This window comes from Tachyglossus aculeatus, chromosome 6 (assembly GCF_015852505.1).
Source record: "Tachyglossus aculeatus isolate mTacAcu1 chromosome 6, mTacAcu1.pri, whole genome shotgun sequence".
In the NCBI taxonomy this organism is placed as follows: Eukaryota; Metazoa; Chordata; class Mammalia; order Monotremata; family Tachyglossidae; genus Tachyglossus; species Tachyglossus aculeatus.
Genome location: NC_052071.1, coordinates 4,762,970 through 4,778,939, shown reverse-complemented (window position 1 = coordinate 4,778,939; position 15,970 = coordinate 4,762,970). Strand labels below are relative to the sequence as shown.

Below are 15,970 nucleotides of genomic sequence, written 5' to 3'. Positions count from 1 at the left end.
TAAGCGCTTGGGAAGGACAAGCTGGCAACATATAGAGAAGTGCTTAACAAATGCCATCATCATCATCATCATAGTGAGCGCTTAACGAATGCCACCGTTCTTATCGTTACAATTTGCTAACGGAGGCCACCGTTCTTATCAACCAATTGTATTTATTGAGCGCTTACTGTGTGCAGAGCACTGTACTAAGCGCTTGGGAAGGACAAGCTGGCAACATATAGAGAAGTGCTTAACAAATGCCATCATCATCATCATCATAGTGAGCGCTTAACGAATGCCACCGTTCTTATCGTTACAATTTGCTAACGGAGGCCACCGTTCTTATCAACCAATTGTATTTATTGAGCGCTTACTGTGTGCAGAGCACTGTACTAAGCGCTTGGGAAGGACAAGCTGGCAACATATAGAGAAGCGCTCACAAAAGTGCTCAACAAAGGCCATCACCACCATCATCATAGTGAGCGCTTAACGAATGCCACCGTTCTTATCGTTACAATTTGCTAACGGAGGCCACCGTTCTTATCAATCAATCAATCAATCGTATTTACTGAGCGCTGTGTGCAGAGCACTGTACTAAGCGCTTGGGAAGGACAAGCTGGCAACATATAGAGAAGCGCTCACAGAAGCGCTTAACAAATGCCATCACCATCATCATCATAGTGAGCGCTTAACGAATGCCACCGTTCTCATCGTTACAATTTGCTAACGGAGGCCACCGTTCTTATCAATCAATCAATCGTATTTATTGAGCGCTTACTGTGTGCAGAGCACTGTACTAAGCGCTTGGGAAGGACAAGCTGGCAACATATAGAGAAGTGCTTAACAAATGCCATCATCATCATCATCATAGTGAGCGCTTAACGAATGCCACCGTTCTTATCATTACCATTCCCCGACCCCTCGAAGGGCTCATGGCGGAGGGCAGGTGGGGGAGCGCTCACTACATGCCCACCCCGTCGGCGCGCCCACGGTGCCCGGAGCCTAGTAAGCGCTTAACGAACGCCGCCGTTGTGGGACCCAACGCCCCTTCTCCTTCAACCGGTGGTGTTCCAGCGCTTCCTACCTATTAGGCGCTTGGGGGAGAGTACGGGACAACAGAACCGGTAGATTCGTTCCGGCCCACAATGAGCTCACGGTCTAGAGGGGGAGGCGCGTTTTATTTCTGTAAAAAGTATTATTTTTTATAGAAATAATATAAACAACATAATGCAATATAAATTAATTATAAATATAATTAATCATCAGTTGTGTAAATATTCGTTATATGAATAATATAATGATATGATTATAATTACAATTAATCATTAATCATAGAAATGTAGACATTATATAATATACTATAAATATGATATAGTAAATAACAACATATAGTAAATAACATAAATATAATGTATATATATACATAAATATATATAATATACATAATAAAATATACATAAATATGTATATATATACATAAATATAATGTATATATACATTATATATATAATCTGTATATATGTATATATGTTTGTACATATTTATTACTCTATTTTATTTGTACATATCTATTCTATTTATTTTATTTTGTTAGTATGTTCGGTTTTGTTCTCTGTCTCCCCCTTTTAGACTGTGAGCCCACTGTTGGGTATATATATAATCTGTATATATGTTTGTACATATTTATTACTCTATTTTATTTGTACATATCAATTCTATTTATTTTATTTTGTTAGTATGGTTTTGTTCTCTGTCTCCCCCTTTTAGACTGTGAGCCCACTGTTGGGTATATATATAATCTGTATATATGTTTGTACATATTTATTACTCTATTTATTTATTTTATTTGTACATATCTATTCCATTTATTTTATTTTGTTAGTGCGTTTGGTTTTGTTCTCTGTCTCCCCCTTGCAGACTGCGAGCCCACTGGTGGGTCGGGGCGGTCTCTATATGTTGCCGATTTGTACTTCCCAAGCGCTTAGTCCAGTGCTCTGCACATAGTAAGCGCTCAATAAATACGATTGATGATGACGATGACGATTAGTACAACTCGCTCCCGACCCCGCGACGGGGTTGGGTCCCGCCCAAACGGCGGGCGCGTCCCCCAGCGCCCCCGGCTACCTGAAGAGCTCCCCGAACTTGCTGCGGAGGTGACTGCAGGACGTATAGAGGTCGTAGAGGTAGGCCAGGATGCAGCGCTCGGCCGAGGAGCTGTCCGAGCGGTTCATGCCGTGCTTCACCACGCCGCAGAGCCTGGGCCGGGGGGCGGGCGGTGGGTTCGGGGCCGCGACGGACCCCCCCCACCCCGTGCCCGCCCGCCGGCCCGCCCGGTGCCCGCGGCCCCGCTCACCCCTCGAAGACCTGTGCCATCTGATCCTGGTTGAGGATGAGGCAGGCGTGGTAGTGGCGGAGCACGGCCACGATGCACAGGCACAGGCCCGTCGTGTAGCTGCCCACCAGGTCGGACGACTTCAGCAGCAGCTCGGCCTCCACCACGCTCAGTTCGTTGAGGAGCTGGACCCCGGCGGGCGGGCGCCCCGTCAGCGGCGGGCACCGCCCCCCCCGGACGCCCCCCCCCACCCCGGGCCCGCCCCGGGCCCACCCACCTGGATGGCGAAGTCGATGAGCCCGCTGATGCTGAGCGAGTACTCCATGAGGTCGAAGATGAGCTGCACGTGCTGCACCAGGGGCAGGTGGTAGGACATGCCCAGGGCGAAGCTGGTGATCTGCTCCAGGACGTTCCGCGACACCTGCGGGGCGGGAAACTGAGGCCGAGGAGGGGAGGTCCCCGGAGGAGGAAACGGGAGCGGAAACTGAGGAAGGAACCGGAGGATGGAAAGGGAAGACCCGGAGGAGTCTGAGGGGGACGGGAGGGGGAGACTGAGGAAGAGAAGGAACCGGGGTGACAGGAAGGGAAGACCCGGAGGAGGAAACGGGGGGTGGGGGGACGGGAGCAGGAAACTGAGGAAGAGAAGGAACCGGGGTGACAGGAAGGGAAGACCCCGGAGGAGGAAACAGGGGTTGGGAGGGATGGGAGCAGGAAACTGAGGAAGAGAAGGAAGTGGGGGACGGAAAGGGAAGACCCCGGAGGAGGAAACAGGGGGTGGGAGGGATGGGAGCAGGAAACTGAGGAAGAGAAGGAACTGGGGTGACAGGAAGGGAAGACCCCGGAGGAGGAAATGGGGGGGTGGGGGGGACGGGAGCTGGAAACTGAGGAAGAGAAGGAACCGGGGGACGGAAAGGGAAGACCCAACGGGGGGATGGGGGGTGGGGAGATGGGATGGAAAACTGAGGAAAATAAGGAACTGGGGTGACTGAAAGGGAAGACCCCGGAGGAGGAGACGGGGGTGGGGGGAACAGGAGAGGGAAACTGAGAAAGAGAAGGAACTGGGGTGATCGGAAGGGAAGACCCCCAGAGGAGGAGATGGGGGGTGGGGGGGACGGGAGAGGGAAACTGAGGAAGAGAAGGAACTGGGGTGATCGGAAGGGAAGACCCCCGGAGGAGGAAACGGGGGGTGGGGGGAATGGGAGAGGGAAACTGAGGAAGAGAAGGAACCGGGGTGACCAGAAGGGAAGACCCGAAAGGGTAAATATGGGGGTGGGGGAGGCGGGATGGGGAGGGGAAACTGGGCAAGGGAAGGAGCCAGGGTGACTGGAAGGGAAGATCCAAAGGGGGAAATGGGGGGGTGGGGGAGATGGGATGAGGAGGGGAAACTGAGGAAGAGGAGTCGGGGTGACCAGAAGGGATGACCCCGGAGGAGGAAACGGGGGGCAGGGGAGATGGGATGGGGAAACAGAGGAAGAGAAGGAACCGGGGAACGGAAAGGGAAGACTCGGAGGAAGAAATGGCGGGTGGGGGAGAGGGATGGGGAGGGAAAACCAAGGAAGACAAGAAACTGGGGGATGGAAAGGGAAGACCCGGAGGAGGAGATGGGGGTGGGGGATAAAGGAGAGGGAAACTGAGGAAAAGGAACCGGGGGACAGAAAGGGAAGACCCAAAGGAGGAAATGGGGAGGGTGGGGGAGACGGTATGGGGAGGAGAAACTGAGGAAGACAAGGAATGGGGGGCAGGAGCCTGAGGAAGACCCGAGGAAGAAACGGGGGTGGGGGAGACGGGATGGGGAGGGGAAACAAAAGAAGAGAAGGAACTGGAGGAAGAAATGGGGGGTGGGGGCGAAGGGATGGGGAGGGGAAACCGAGGAAGACAAGAAACTGAGGGATGGAAAGGGAAGACCCGGAGGAGAAAATGGGAGGTGGGGGAACCGGGAGGGGAAACTGAGGAAGAGAAGGAACTGGGGGACGGGAGCCTAGGGAAGACTCGGAGGAAGAACCACGGGATGGGGAAACTGAGGAAGAGAAGGAACCGGGGGACCGAAAGGGAAGACCCGGAGGAGGAGACGGTGGGGTGGGGGAGATGGGATGGGGAGGGGAAACTGAGGAAGATAAGGAACCGGGGGATGGAAAGGGAAGACCCGGAGGAGGGGAAACGGGCCCCCCGGACGGACTGGGGGGATGGCGGGCTTACCTGGGCGGTCACCTGGTGCTGGTCGAAGTGGGACAGGTGCTGGAACTTGGAGAAGATGTCCTCGGCCGTGGGGAAGGCTTCCGGGCGACTCCGCCGCCGTTTCTGCCCGTCCTCGCCTCCTGGGGGGCCGAGCGGGGCCGGTGAGGGGCTGAGGGGGTGAGGGGGTCCCCCCGACACCCCAGCGCTTAGAACAGTGCTCGGCACAGAGTAAGCGCTTAACAAATGCCATCATTATCATTGTTATCGATGATAACGAACCTCACCCATCTCCGCCGTGCCCACCCCAGGGGAACCTCACACGTGCCCACCCCTGGGGAAGCCCACCCGTCTCCACCGTGTCCACCTCGGGGAAGCCCACCCGTCTCCGCCGTGCCCACCCCAGGGGAACCTCACCCGTCTCCATGTGCCCGCCCCGGAGAAATCTCACCCCTCTCCACCATGCCCACCCCAGGGAAGCCCACCCATCCCCGCCGTGCCCTCCCCAGGGGAACCTCACACGTGCCCGCCCCTGGGGAAGCCCACCCGCCTCCACCGTGCCCACCCCGGGGGAACCTCACCCATCTCCACGTGCCCGCCCTGGAGAAATCTCACCCCTCTCCACCATGCCCACCTTGGGGAAGCCCACCCATCTCCGCCGTGCCCACCCCGGGGGAACCTCACCCATCTCCATGTGCCCGCCCTGGAGAAATCTCACCCCTCTCCGCCATGCCCACCCCGGGGAAGCCCACCCGTGTCTGCGTGCCCGCTCCCAGGGGAAGCCCACCCGTCTCCGCCGTGCCCACCCCCGGGGAAGCCCACTCGCCTCCGCCGTGCCCACCCCAGAGAAAGCTCACCCGTCTCGGCCGTGCCCTTTCGGTTGAGTACTTTGAGGATGTCCTTGGTGATCTTCTTGATGGCGTGGCGGGCTTCGTCCCGCTGCTTGCCCACCCCGAAGAGGACCACCAACCGCTGATTGCATTCGTGGCTGCACGACTCCTCCTGCCCCCCCCCCGCCGCAAAACAATCACAATCATCATCACCATCGATAATAATGACAGTATTTGGCGAGCGCTTACTCTGTGCCCAGCGCTGTAGTAAGCGCCGGGGGGAGCGAATCGGGTCGGACACGATCCCTGCCCCCCTTGGGGCTCATGGGCTCAATCTCCAATTTAAAGGTGAGGTAAAAATAATAATAATGTGGATGGTATTTGTTAAGCGCTTACTATGTGCCAGGCACTGTACTAAGCAAATCGGGTTGGACGCGGTCCCCGTCCCATGTGGGGCTCACGGGCCCAATCTCCAATTTACAGGTGAGGTAATAATAATAATAATAATAATAACAATAAACTAATTCTGCTTTGTCAACGGATGATGATGATGCTGGCTTGTGTTGAGCGCTTACTATGTGGCAAGCATCGATCTAAGCGCTGAGGGGGATACAAGGTGATCAGGTTGTCCCACGTGGGGCCCCCAGGCTTCATCCCCATTTTCCAGATGAGGGAACTGAGGCACATAGAAGCGACTTGCCCAAAGTCACCCCCAGCTGACATGCGGCGGAACCGGTATTCGAACCCACAACCTCTGACTCCCAAGCCCAGGCTCTTTCCACTGAGCCACGTTGCTTCAATAGTAATAATAATAATAATAATAATGTTAGTGGTATCTGTTAAGCGCTTACTATGTGCCAAGCACTGTACTGAGCACCGGGGTGGACACGAGCGAATCGGGTCAGACACGGTCCCTGTCCCACGTGGGGCTCACGGGCTCCGTCTCCAATTTACAGATGAGGTATAAATGATGATGATGGTAATAATAATAATAATAATAAGGTTGATGGTATTTGTTAAGCGTTTAATATGTGCCGGGCACCGTACTAAGCGGATCCAAGCAACTCGGGTGGGACACAGCCCCGTCCCACGTGGGGCTCACGGTCTCCATCCCCATTTTACAGTTGAGGGAACTGAGGCCCAGAGAAGGGAAGTGACTAGCCTAAAGTCAGACAGCGGACAAGACGAGAAGCCGGAATTATTATTATCATTAAGAATCGTATTATTAATTAATTGTTGGTAATTAATTAATATATTAATATTATTAATAATAATAGTAATAATTACGGTACTTGTTACACTGTTACACTTGTCATTCATTCAATCGCATTTATTGAGTGCTTGCTGTGTGCAGAGCACTTGGGAAGTGCAAGTCGGGACAACCTGAGGGCCTCCTACCTCCCCCAGCGCTTAGTACATAGTCAGTTCCCTCTATCAAATGGGGATGAAGACTGTGAGCCCCACGGGGGGGGCAACGTGATGCCCGTGTATGTCCCCCGGCGCTTAGCACATAGCTCCCCCTCCTCTTTAAAATGGGGATGAAGACCGTGAGCCCCACAGGGGACAATGTGATAATAATAATAATAATGATGGCATTTGTTAAGCGCTATGTGCAAAGCACTGTTCTAAGCGCTGGGGAAATACAAGGTGATCAGGTTGTCCCACGTGGGGCTCACCGTCTTCATCCCCATTTTACAGGTGAGGGAATTGAGGCTCAGAGAAGTTAAGTGACGTGCCCGAGGTCACCCAGCAGACACGTGGCGGAGCCGGGATTCGAACCCATGACCCCTGACTCCAAAGCCCGGGCTCTTTCCACTGAGCCACGCTGCTTCTCACGACCCCGGCGCTTAGCACATAGCTCCCCCTCCTCTTTAAAATGGGGATGAAGACCGTGAGCCCCACGGCTGGGGACAACGTGATGCCCGCGCATCTCCCCCGGCGCTCAACGAGCACCGTAACTACCATCGCTATTATTAGGGCCGACCGCACCGGACCCTACCTGGGGGATGGGGAAGTGGGTGGCGTACTGGACGTGCCGGGGCTGGTCGTACAGGGCGCCCAGGCTGCCCTCGGCCTTCTCCTTGGTCGGCGCCTTGGCCTCTCGGTCGGCGTCCGGCTTCTCGGGGGACGGGCTGCCTTTGCCCTCGCAGTGCATCGTTGGGGAGAACATCTGCGGCGGGGGGAAGGGGCCGGGCGTCCAGACAGCGCGCCCCCGGCCTCCCTCCCTCCCCCCGGGCCGGCCGGCCTCCCCCCGCCGGGGCCTCACCGAGAAGTCGGGCTTCTCCAGCTCCTCGAAGGCGGCGCCGGAGCCGGGGTCGACGTCCATGGGCTCGGACAGTCCCGCGTCCTGGCGGGGCGGAGCGGGGGTGAGCGGTGGGGGGGTCCGGCCCGGGCGGGGGGCGGGCGCGGGGGCGTGGGGGGGGGGGGCGCGCGCCCACCTCCAGCTTGGCGGCCCCCGGGGGCTCGCCGTCCTTGCGGTCGGGGTCGTCGTCGTCCGGGGCCGGCGAGGGCGGGCGCGGGCCGGGGGCGCCCAGGGCCAGGTCGCCGCGGGAGATGAGGGTGCACGTGTACATGTTGTGGGAGAACACGTCGTGGCGGATCAGCTCGCAGAACAGCAGCACCAGGTTGAAGAACTCCACCCGCTCGCTCTCGCTGCGGGGGTCCGCTGGCGGGGGCGGACAGGGCCGTGGGCGACGGCCGGGGGGGGGGGGACGGGGACCCCCGGGGGGCAGGGAGTCTAGGAGGGGGAGGGTGGGATGGGGGAGGCTGCGGAGGCTGGGATGGGAGAGGCTGGGGAAGATGGGATGAGGGACGACGGGGGACGAGGGGTCTAGGATCGGGAGGATGGGGGTGGACGGGGAGACTGGGATGGGGAGGCTGGGATGGGGGAGGACTGGGGAGGAGGATGGAACAGGGAGGATGGGGAAGGCTGCGGAGACTGGGATGGGGTAGAGGCCAGGGAAGCTGGGATGGGGGATGACAGGGAGGTTGCAGAGGCTGGGGTGGGAGAGGCCGGGGAAGATGGGATGAGAGGGACGACGGGGGGCGGGGAGTCTCGGATGGGGAGGATGGGGGTGGGCGGGGAGACTGGGAAGGCTGGGATGGGGGAGGACTGGGGAGGAGGATGGGACGGGGAGGATGGAGGAGGACTGGGGAGACTGGGATGGGGGAATGCCGGGGAGACTGGGATGGGGAGGCCGGGAAGGCTGGGATGGGGGAAGGCTGGGATGGGGGAGGACTGGAGAGGAGGATGGGACGGGGAGGATGGGGGAGGCTGCGGAGGCTGGGATGGGAGAGGCTGGGGAAGCCGGGATGAGGGAGGCCGGGGAAGCTGGGATGAGGGATGACAGGGGGTGGGGAGTCTAGGATGTGGAGGATCGGGGTGGACCGGGAGACTGGGATGGGGAAGCCGGGGAGACTGGGATGGGGAAGCCGGGAAGGGTGGGATGGGGGAGGACTGGGGACGAGGATGGGATGGGGAGGATGAGGGAGGACTGGGGAGACTGGCATGGGTGAGGCTGCGGAGGCTGGGATGGGGGAAGCCAGGATGGGGGAGGACGGGAGGCGGGGAGTCCGGGATGGGGATGATGGGACAGGGTAGGGCCAGGGAGTTTGGGGATAGACAGGAGAGACTGGGATGGGGAGGCTGGGATGGGGGAGGGCTGGGGAGACTGGGGAGGCTGGGATGGGGGACCACGGGGGGGCAGGGAGTCTAGGATGGGGATGATGGGACTGGACAAGGGAGACTGGGATGGGTAGGACGGGAAGGCTGGAATGGGGGGATGACGAGACAGGGTAGGGCTGGGGAGAATGGGGGAGGACAGGAGAGACTGGGATGGGGAATCCGGGGAGGCTGGGATGGGGAGGCCGGGAGGCTGGGATGGGGAGGACTGGGGAGGAGGATGGGGGAGGACAGGGGACACTGGGATGGGGATGTCCGGGGAGGCTGGGATGAGGAAGTCCGGGGAGGCCGGGATGGGGAAGTCCAGGGAGGCCGGGAAGGGGAAGTCCGGGGAGGCTGGGATGGGGAAGTCCAGGGAGGCCGGGATGGGGAAGTCCAGGGAGGCCGGGATGGGGAAGTCTGGGGAGGCTGGGATGAGGAGGTCTGGGGAGGCCGGGATGGGGAAGTCAAGGGAGGCTGGGATGGGGAAGTCCGGGGAGGCTGGGATGGGGAGTCTGGGAAGGCTGGGACGGAGGACGACGGGACAGGGTAGGGCCGGGGATGATGGAGGAGGCCGGGACGAGGGAGGCTGGGACGCCGCGGGGAGCTTTGAACCGCCTCCCGGCCCCGCCCTCCCCTCCGTGTCCCCTAGGTCCCGGGCCTGGACCCTCTTAGCCACCTTGACGCCCCCAAGGCCCCACGGCCCTTGGCCGTCCCTACGATTCCCGACCCCCCGTCGTGGGCAGGGAACGTGCCCGGTTGTTGTGCCGGGCTCTCCCAAGCGCTCAGTACGGTGCCCGGCAGGGGCTCAGCGCTCAATAAATACGAAACGAATCCAAGTGACCGGCCCAAGGGCACCCGGCAGACACGTGGTGGAGGGGGGGGAATCAGAACCCGGGACTCCTGAATCCCGGGCTTTACCCACTGGGCCACCCTGCTTTTCGTCGACCAAAGGCTGGCCCGAGCCGGGCAGCCCCGGAGGGAATTTTGGGGGGGGCCGGGGGAGACGCCTCCAATGGGGGTACGTACTGAGCACAGGGGCCTGGGTGTCCAGGAACTGGAGGAGGACGTCCTGGAAGATGGGCGCGCTGGGAGCCGACAGGGAGCCCGAGGAGACGGAGCCCTTCTCGTCCGCCGCTTCCGACTCCCCGCAGCGCTGTGGGACCCCGACGGGCGGGGGGCGCGTGGGGCGGGCCGCCTTGCGGCCTCCATCTCCCCCCCGCGGCCCCCTGCTTGACCAAAGCCCCCCATCCCGGCCTCCATCTCCACTCCAGTCCGGCCCCCGGCCCCCATCCCAGCCTCCAGCGGGCCTCCCCCTCTGACCTCTCACCCTCCAGCCACCCCCAAATCTCCTCCTCTGACCCCTGCCTCCACTGTCCCCCTATCCCAGGCTCCCCCCTGACCTCTCGCCCTCCGGCCACCCCCAAATCTCCTCCTCTGAGCCCTGCCTCCACCGTCCTTCTTTCCCAGCCTCCCCGGGGGCCTCCCAACTGCCCCCAAATCTCCCCCTCTGACCCCTGCCTCCACTGTCCCCCTATCCCGGCCTCCCCTGGGGCCTCCGCCTCTAACCTCTCGCCCTCCAGCCACCCCCAAACCTCCCCCTCTGACCTCCGTCTCCACCGTCCCTCTTTCCCAGCTCCCCCCGGGGCCACCCCTGGGACCTCTGGCCTCCCGGCTGCCACCCCCGAATCTCCCCCTCTGACCCCTGCCTCCATTGTCCCCCTTTCCCAGCCTCCCCCGGGGCCACCACCTCTTACCTGTCGCCTCCAGGCACCATCAAATCTCCCCCTTTGACTTCTGCCTCCACTGTTCCCCATCCCGGCCTCCCCTGGGGCCTCCCCCTCTGACCTCTCGCCCTCCGGCCACCCCCAAACCTCCCCCTCTGAACTCCGCCTCCACCGTCCCTCTTTCCCAACCTCCCCCGGGGCCACACCTGGGACCTCTGGCCTCCCAGCCCCCACCCCCGAGCCTCCCCCTCTTACCCCTGCCTCCATTGTCCCCCTTTCCCAGCCTCCCCCGGTGCCTCCCCCTCTGACCTGTTGCTTTCAGGCACCATCAGATCTCCCCCTTTGACCTCTGCCTCCACTGTCCCCCTATCCCGGCTTCCCCTGGGGCCTCCGCCTCTGACCTCTCGCCCTCCAGCCACCCCCAAGTCTCCCCCTCTGACCCCTACTTCCATTGTCCCCCTTTCCCAGCCTCCCCCGGGGCCTCCCCCTCTGCCCTCTCACCGCCCGCCCCCAAATCTCCCCCTCTGACCTCTGCCTCCCTTTCCCAGCCTCCCGGGGGCCTCCCAACCGCCCCCCCAAACCTCCCCCTCTGACCCTCAGATCGAACCTCGGCTTCGATCTCGGCCTGCCGCTTCTCCAGGAGCTTGGCCACGACCATGGCGCGATGCCTCCCCGAACGTTTGCAGCTCACCGCCCACTCGCAGAGCAGTGCCACCACGGCGTCGTCGTCCGGCGACACCTGGGGGGGCGCGGACAGTGCCAGAGGCGGCCGGGGGACCCGGGCCCCCGAGCCCATCTCCGGCCTGGTCCTCCCCGCCCGACGCCCGCTTCCCGTCCGGCCCCGATGCCCACCTCGTGCCCGTCCTTGCCGGGCCCCAGCCCGAAGATGCGGTTACACAAGGAGTCCAACGAGTTGTTGAAGTCGGAGCGCTCGAAGCTGTGGCTGTCCAGCACCTCCAGCGTGTGCAGCACCCGGCCGATCGTGAAGCCTGGCACGGCGGCGGGCATGAGGACGCCCCTCCCTGCCCGCGGCCCGGCCCCTTTTTACGTGGCATCCGCTCAGCGCCTATCCCGGCGCGCCGGCACCGGACTACGCGCCGGGCGAAGGTCGGACCCGATCCCCCCACCAGCCCCTTCCCGGACGGGGAGACCGAGGCCCGGAGAAGTGGCCAATCGCCCCAGCGGGCACCCGGGGCCCCTTCCCGCCGCCCGTGCCAACGCACCCGCGGTGGTCTCCTGGCACTTGTCAAAGGACCAGCGGACTTCGACGGCCTGGCCGCGCTCCTTGATCTGCTGCTCGATCTCCCGCAGCTTGGCTCGCACCTGGGGCGGAGGGCGGGGTTCGCCACGGCACATAGTAAAATGCCATTATCATCATTGCTATCATTATTATTATTATTAATATTATTATTATTGTCTGAGGTTAGACTAGCACTTGGCACATAATAAAATACCATCATCACCATCACTATTATTATTATTATCATCGTCTGAGGTTAGACTAGTGCTTGGCACGTAGTAAAATATCATCATCATTATTATTATTATCGTCCGAGGTTAGACTAGTGCTTGGCACATAGTAAAATATTAACATCATCAATACTACTATTATTATTATTATCATTATTATTATCATCTGAGGTTAGACTAGTGCTTGGCACATAGTAAAATACTAACATCATCATTACTATCATTATTATTATTATCATCTGAGGTTAGACTAGTGCTTGGCACATAGTAAAATACCAACATCATCATTACTTTCATTATTATTATTATTATTATTATCATCTGAGGTCAAACTAGTGCTTGGCACATAGTAAAATACCATCATCATCATTACTATTATTATTATTATTATATTATTGTCCGAGGTTAGACTAGTGCTTGGCACATAGTAAAATACTAACATCATCATTACTATTATTATTATTATTATCACCTGAGATTAGACTTGCGCTTGGCACATAGAAAAATACTAACATTATTATTATTATTATTATCATCATCATCATCATCATCCGAGGTCAGACTAGTGCTTGGCACATAGTAAAATAACACCATCATCATTACTATTATTATTATTATTATTATTATTATTATTACTATTATCATCTGAGGTTAGACTAGCACTTGGCACATAGTAAAATACCATTATTATTATTATTATCGTCCGAGGTTAGACTTGCGCTTGGCACATAGTAAAATAACAACATCACCATTATTATTATTATCATCCGAGGTTAGACTAGCGCTTGGCACATAATAAAATACCATCATCATCATTACTATTATTATTATATTATTATCGTCCGAGGTTAGACTAGCGGTTGGCACATAGCAAAATACCATTATTATTATTTTATTATTATTATTATTATTATTATTATTATTATTGTCTGAGGTTAGACTAGCACTTGGCACATAGTAAAATACCATTATTATTATTATTGTCTGAGGTTAGACTAGTGCTTGGCACATAGTAAAATACCATTATTATTATTATTATCATCCAAGGTTACACTAGTGCTTGGCACGTAGTAAAATACCATCATCATTATTATTATTACTATTACTGTCCGAGGTTAGACTAGCGCTTCGCACATAGTAAAATACCATTATTATTATTATTATTATTATTATTATTATTGTCTGAGGTTACACTAGCGCTTGGCACACAGTAAAATACCATTATTATTATTACTATTATTATTATTGTCTGAGGTTAGACTAGCGCTTGGCACATAGTAAAATACCATTATTATTATTATTGCCTGAGGTTAGACTAGTGCTTGGCATATAGTAAAATACCATCATTATTATTATTATTATTATTATCATCATCTGAGGTTAGACTAGCGCTTGGCACATAGCAAAACACCATCATTATTATTATTATTATTGTCTGTGGTTAGACTAGCGCTTGGCACATAGTAAAACACCATTATTACTATTATTATTATTGTCTGAGGTTAGACTAGCGCTTGGCACATAGTAAAATACCATTATTGTTATTACTATTATTATTATTGTCTGGGGTTAGACTAGCGCTTGGCACATAGTAAAATACCATTATTATTATTATTATTATTGTCTGAGGTTAGACTAGCGCTTGGCACATAGTAAAATACCACTATTATTATTATTACTGTCCGAGGTTAGACTAGTGCTTGGACTAGCGCTTGGCACATAGTAAAATATTATTACTATTATTATTGTCTGAGGTTAGACTAGTGCTGGGCACATAGTAGGAGCTTAGAAAATACCATTATTATTATTATTATTATTATTATCGTCCGAGGTTAGACTAGTGCCTGGCACATAGTAGGAGCTTAGAAAATACCATCATTATTATCATCATCATCATCATCATCATCATCATCATCAATCGTATTTACTGAGCGCTTACTATGTGCAGAGCACTGTACTAAGCGCTTGGGAAGTCCAAATTGGCAACATCTAGAGCCAGTCCCTACCCAACAGTGGGCTCACAGTCTCAAAGGGAGAGACAGAGAACAAAACCCAACATACTAACAAAATAAAATAAATAGAATAGATATGTACCAATAAAATAAATAAATAAATAGAGAAATAAATATTCTCTAAATATTATCATTATCGTCCAAGGTTAGACTAGTGCCTGGCACATAGTAGGAGCTTAGAAAATACCATCATTATTATCATCGTCATCATCAATCGTATTTATTGAGTGCTTACTATGTGCAGAGCACTGTACTAAGCGCTTGAGAAGTACAAATTGGCAACATATAGAGAAGGTCCCTACCCAACAGTGGGCTCACAGTCTCAAAGGGGGAGACAGAGAACAAAACCCAACATACTAACAAAATAAAATAAATAGAATAGATATGTACCAATAAAATGAATAAATAGAGAAATAAATATTCTATAAATATTATCATTATCGTCCGAGGTGAGACTAGTGCCTGGCACATAGTAGGAGCTTAGAAAATACCATCATCATCATCATCATGATCATCAATCGTATTTACTGAGCACTTACTATGTGCAGAGCACTGTACTAAGCGCTTGGGAAGTCCAAATTGGCAACATCTAGAGCCAGTCCCTACCCAACAGTGGGCTCACAGTCTCAAAGGGGGAGACAGAGAACAAAACCCAACATACTAACAAAATAAAATAAATAGAATAGATATGTACCAATAAAATAAATAAATAAATAGAGAAATAAATATTCTATAAATATTATCATTATCGTCCGAGGTGAGACTAGTGCCTGGCACATAGTAGGAGCTTAGAAAATACCATCATCATCATCATCATCAATCGTATTTATTGAGCGCTTACTATGTGCAGAGCACTGTACTAAGCGCTTGGGAAGTACAAATTGGCAACATCTAGAGACAGTCCCTACCCAACAGTGGGCTCACAGTCTCAAAGGGGGAGACAGAGAACAAAACCAAGCATACTAACAAAATAAAATAAATAGAATAGATATGTACCAATAAAATAAATAAATTAATAAATATTCTATAAATATTATCATTATTGTCTGAGGTTAGACTAGTGCCTGGCACATAGTAGGAGCTTAGAAAATGCCATCATTATTATTAGTAGTAGTAGTAGTATCATGGTCTGAGGTTCTATGGCAGCGGAGAAGAACCGGGCCGAGGCCGGGGCGGGCACGGGGCTCACCTGCTGGGTGAAGGTGGAGTTCCCGCCGGGCATGGGCAGATTGGACGGGGCGATGGGCAGATGGTCCAGGGGCGAGCCGGTCTTGATTCGGTTGTCGGTGAGAGAATAGTGCCACACCAGAGCACTGGGGCAGCACAAGAGAATGCTCTGCCGGAGGAGACGGAGAGCCGGGCGGGCGCGTCGGGCGGCACCGCCCGGACCCCGGGGCGCCCGCCCCGCCGCCCCCCGGGCCGGGCACCCCGGCCTTACCTGGAGGAGGCAGCTGAGCCCGAAGACCAGCGGGCGGTGCTGGGGGCAGAGGAGGAGGTCGCTGAAGGGCGGCGGAGGGGCGTTGGCGGGCTGCGGGCGGCGGGGCCGGGGCGGGCGCGGGCAGGGCGGCGGGCGGCGGGCCCGCCGGGCCGTGGGGCGGGTGCCCGCCGGCCCCGTCCAGCTGCAGGGCCAGCCTCCGGGTGCAGAAGTACGCCAGGCGCCGCGACAGGTAAGCCGACTGCACAAACTCGCCCGAGTACTGCGGGGGGGGGGGGGGGGGGGGGGGGCATCCCAAATGGGGCGTCACTCGCCGCGTCCGGCTACTTTCTGAGCGCTCCGGCCGGCGCTC

At 55.5% G+C, this 15,970-nt stretch overlaps 1 protein-coding gene across 1 annotated transcript in view; it reads right to left on the bottom strand.

Annotated features, from left to right (window-relative positions):
- MED12 (mediator complex subunit 12) overlaps nucleotides 1-15,970 on the bottom strand; it is a 98,269-nt gene that overhangs the window by 60,208 nt on the left and 22,091 nt on the right. Inside the window, 15 exon segments of the mRNA XM_038748411.1 lie at nucleotides 2,104-2,235; nucleotides 2,333-2,496; nucleotides 2,589-2,732; nucleotides 4,508-4,626; nucleotides 5,341-5,485; nucleotides 7,313-7,483; nucleotides 7,580-7,660; nucleotides 7,752-7,978; nucleotides 10,004-10,130; nucleotides 11,309-11,440; nucleotides 11,554-11,690; nucleotides 11,925-12,024; nucleotides 15,373-15,519; nucleotides 15,622-15,717; nucleotides 15,719-15,880. Of these exon segments, the coding sequence (XP_038604339.1) occupies nucleotides 2,104-2,235; nucleotides 2,333-2,496; nucleotides 2,589-2,732; nucleotides 4,508-4,626; nucleotides 5,341-5,485; nucleotides 7,313-7,483; nucleotides 7,580-7,660; nucleotides 7,752-7,978; nucleotides 10,004-10,130; nucleotides 11,309-11,440; nucleotides 11,554-11,690; nucleotides 11,925-12,024; nucleotides 15,373-15,519; nucleotides 15,622-15,717; nucleotides 15,719-15,880 (2,084 nt within the window).